Consider the following 3,301-nt stretch of genomic DNA (forward strand, 5'->3'; position numbering starts at 1 on the left):
CTCCATTCCCAAGAATCCTTTTGAAGACAACTCTTCACGAACATTGCCAATCTATTCAAGATGGCACAAGAGATAAAGCCTTCCTGCTGGAGCTTGGGATGACAAGAAGGGCTATAGAAACCAACAGGGAGAGGGCCCAGGGATGGAGGCTGGGGTGCATGGGGAGCACGCTGTCATCTGCTTACTTGGGCCATCTGGGCTCAATGTCCCTTGTGGAGCTGTAGGGAGGGTGAGTGATCTCTGCCTCTTGTCCTGTCTGATGCACAAGGTTGGGTGAGCCAGGTCACAACACATCTTCACTGATCTCTTCTCGCCTACAACCCAGTCCTGAGAAAGAGTAGAGTTTAAATGGAAATAGATTCCATGTAAAAGCTGCCTACAGATTCTGGAGCTGCAAGTGGTGTGTGGGTGAGACTATTTTGCCTTGCCTGATTTACAGGAATATTTTTAGTCATTTCTGGTTTTAAAGCCTAAGAATGCCATGGAAGGTCACCGTTCCTTATATTGTACTCTGAATTCCTAGGATTTCACCTTGGAGGCCACAGCAGTGCTATGTAGAAAGAAGAATGTACTAGGGGGAGATTATTCTTAGAAAAGGACAGTACTTTGGTTGGAGTAGAATCAGTCCACACCATTCATAACACAAAACCAGGCTCTGTAGGCTGTGAGGTGGGCGGCAGAGGCCTCAGCTAAATCAACATCAAACTTATTGGCCTCACCATGGCTGCTGGGTGATATTTTGGGACGATTATTCAGGAGGGTGAAAGGACCAACAAAGGCTGGGTGCAGTGGCTCACACATGTAACCCCAGGACTTTGAGAGGCTGAGGCGGATAGATCACCTGAGGTCAGGAGTTCAAGACCAGCCTGGCCAACATGGCAAAACCCTGCACCAGGCATGGTGACAGGTGCCTATAGTCCCAGGTACTGGGGAGGCTGAGGCGGGAGAATCGCTTGAACCCGGGAGGCAGACGGTGCAGTAAGCTGAGATCACAACATTGCACTTCAGTCTGAGCAATAGAGTGAGACCCTGTCTCCAAAAAAAAACAAGAACAAAAAAACCCAAAAATGGTGATTTATTTTAAAATAGAGATTGGCCAGATGCACTGGCTCATACCTGTAATCCCAGCACTTTGGCAGGCTGAGGCAGGTGGATCACTTAGGCCAGGAGATTGAGACCAGCCTCAGCAACATGGCAAAACACCATCTCTACTAAAACTGAATGGTGGTGCACACCTGTAATCCCAGCTACTTGGAAGGCTGAGGCATGAGAATTGCTTGAACCTGGGAGGCAGAGGTTGCAGTAAGTTGAGATCAACCACTGCACTCCAGCCTGGGCAATAGAATGAGACTGTCTCAAATAATCAAAATAAGACAAAATAAAAAAAAAAATAGAGATTGGTAGCTGTGTTTCTGCTTTGTAGTTTTAAGTTCCCCTCCCAATCCCCAACTATAACCCCCAAAATGCTCTTCAAAACCAAAGAAGAAGAAGAAGAATGTAGAGTGTGTTTTGGCAGAAGAATTTGGCTAGGTTACTTCCTCCGTTATGCCTACAATTCCTGTGAACTCTGTGAAGTTGAGCCTGTCGTTGAGAGGGCTTTCTTTCTTGAAGCACTAGCAACTGTCCAAATGAGGATTTGACAGTCATTCTAGACTAGAGAGTGAAGTATTTTATTTCTCCAGACTCAGAAGAATGTAATGGTTTCACCTAAAAATCAAAACAAAAGCATTAGCAAAAACACTTACATGTTGACTGGTATGACATTTTTGTCACCTCCTAACCTTTTTGGAGATTCAGACTTTATAGAAGTTAATTCAGTTCTCAAGAACCCTCAGAGACCTATGTAATTTATATATGTTCTCAACAACTGGCTGTAATGACATAGTCATGTGATCTGAACTTCTATAGCAGGACCTTTGGCCACAGTCCATTGAAACTTTCTGTTTAAGTTCCACAGATCTATAACATTAGATTTCTACCTTTTCGCAACTCTCAAATATATTCCATATTCAAACAATTGAAGCTTACTACTCATAAAGTAGATGATTCTTTTAGAGTAAAAATTTTAAGAGGAAATCCATGTCTAAGTTATGACTTAAGGACCTAACACAGACTATAGGAACTGGAAGAGACCCGGGAAGATGAGCAAATAGAGACACAAGGAGGTAAAGAGGTTTCCGGAGGCCACCTAGCTGATTAGGGACAGAGCTGTGACTGGGTCTGCCTTCTGTAGCAGCTGCCCGGACAGCCAAGCTGAGCTTTCCTCACTCCTTTCTTCCTCTTAGCACTTTCCCTGTGCATCCCTAGCATTTTTCTTTCCCAGTTTACCCCAACCAAAACTATATGCAGACTCCAGTGACAATGGGATCCACATGGGACTTGTTCTTCACTTGAGGCCACCTTGGTGTCAAAAGTCTTTGCAGTCCCTCTTAGCTGCTTGCTGTGTGAGCCTTAGCTCTTGAAATCATTCCTTATTCAACTTTATTTTCAATACATCTACGAGAAGTTTTCTCTTTCCACTCTTGTCAATGTTCCAGCCTCTCCATTCCATTATTTTTGACCAAAAAAGCAAAGAAAAGCTACAGAGCCCCAGCATGATACCATTTGGAAGGCAAAACCTCTCTTTGTCAGTTATTTCCTATCAGGTAGGTACAACTTTATACTTTCTACTTAGGGAGGGTAAATATCACACACACTCTCTCTCTCTATTTTATTTGATACTTTGTATTTCTTGTGCTTTGAGTTCATATATTCTTGTACATATACCTTTTAACAATTATGTTTTAAACATTTAAATGTATATGTGTTTACAAATAATTTCTCTATGCCCAGGAGACTCACCTCTACTGTTCAGTCTCTGTTCTGTCCTCCTCACCATCCTCTGTGTCTCTCTCACTGCAGGAGCTTGCGGTCCCCTCAGGAGCAGATCATCTTGGCGCCATCCCTGGCTAAGGTTGACATGGAGATGACTCAGCTCACCCAGGAGAACGCAGACTTTGCCACTCGGGATCGCTACCACCACTCCTCCCTCATGAGCCGGGAGCAGCTGATGCCTCCCTACTAGATGCAGCGCTGGGACCTTCCTCTTTCGGAGCTGTCCCACGCACAGTGGACCCAAGCCCGGAACCTTCGTGGGGCTGCTTCTCCTCCCTGAGAAACTCAAGGCCCATCCTTCCACTGTCACTTTGGACAATGGAAATCTACATTTCCTTCCTTTCCTTCCTTCCTTCCTTCCTTCCTTCCTTCCTTCCTTCCTTCCTTCCTTCCTTCCTTCCTTCCTCCCTTCCTCCCTTCCTCCCTT

The 3,301-nt window shown here is 44.9% G+C and overlaps 1 protein-coding gene across 1 annotated transcript in view; it reads left to right on the forward strand.

Moving 5' to 3' along the window:
- Positions 1-3,212, forward strand: part of SLC12A8 (solute carrier family 12, member 8) — a 134,781-nt gene extending 131,569 nt beyond the window's left edge. Inside the window, exon 14 of the mRNA XM_011971534.1 lies at positions 2,902-3,212. Coding sequence (XP_011826924.1) covers positions 2,902-3,064 — 163 coding nt within the window. The 3' untranslated portion in view covers positions 3,065-3,212. The remainder of the gene's footprint in view (positions 1-2,901) is intronic.
- The last annotated feature ends 89 nt before the right edge of the window (positions 3,213-3,301 follow it).

The sequence above is a fragment of the Mandrillus leucophaeus genome, unplaced genomic scaffold (genome assembly GCF_000951045.1).
Source record: "Mandrillus leucophaeus isolate KB7577 unplaced genomic scaffold, Mleu.le_1.0 Scaffold123, whole genome shotgun sequence".
Classification (NCBI taxonomy): Eukaryota; Metazoa; Chordata; class Mammalia; order Primates; family Cercopithecidae; genus Mandrillus; species Mandrillus leucophaeus.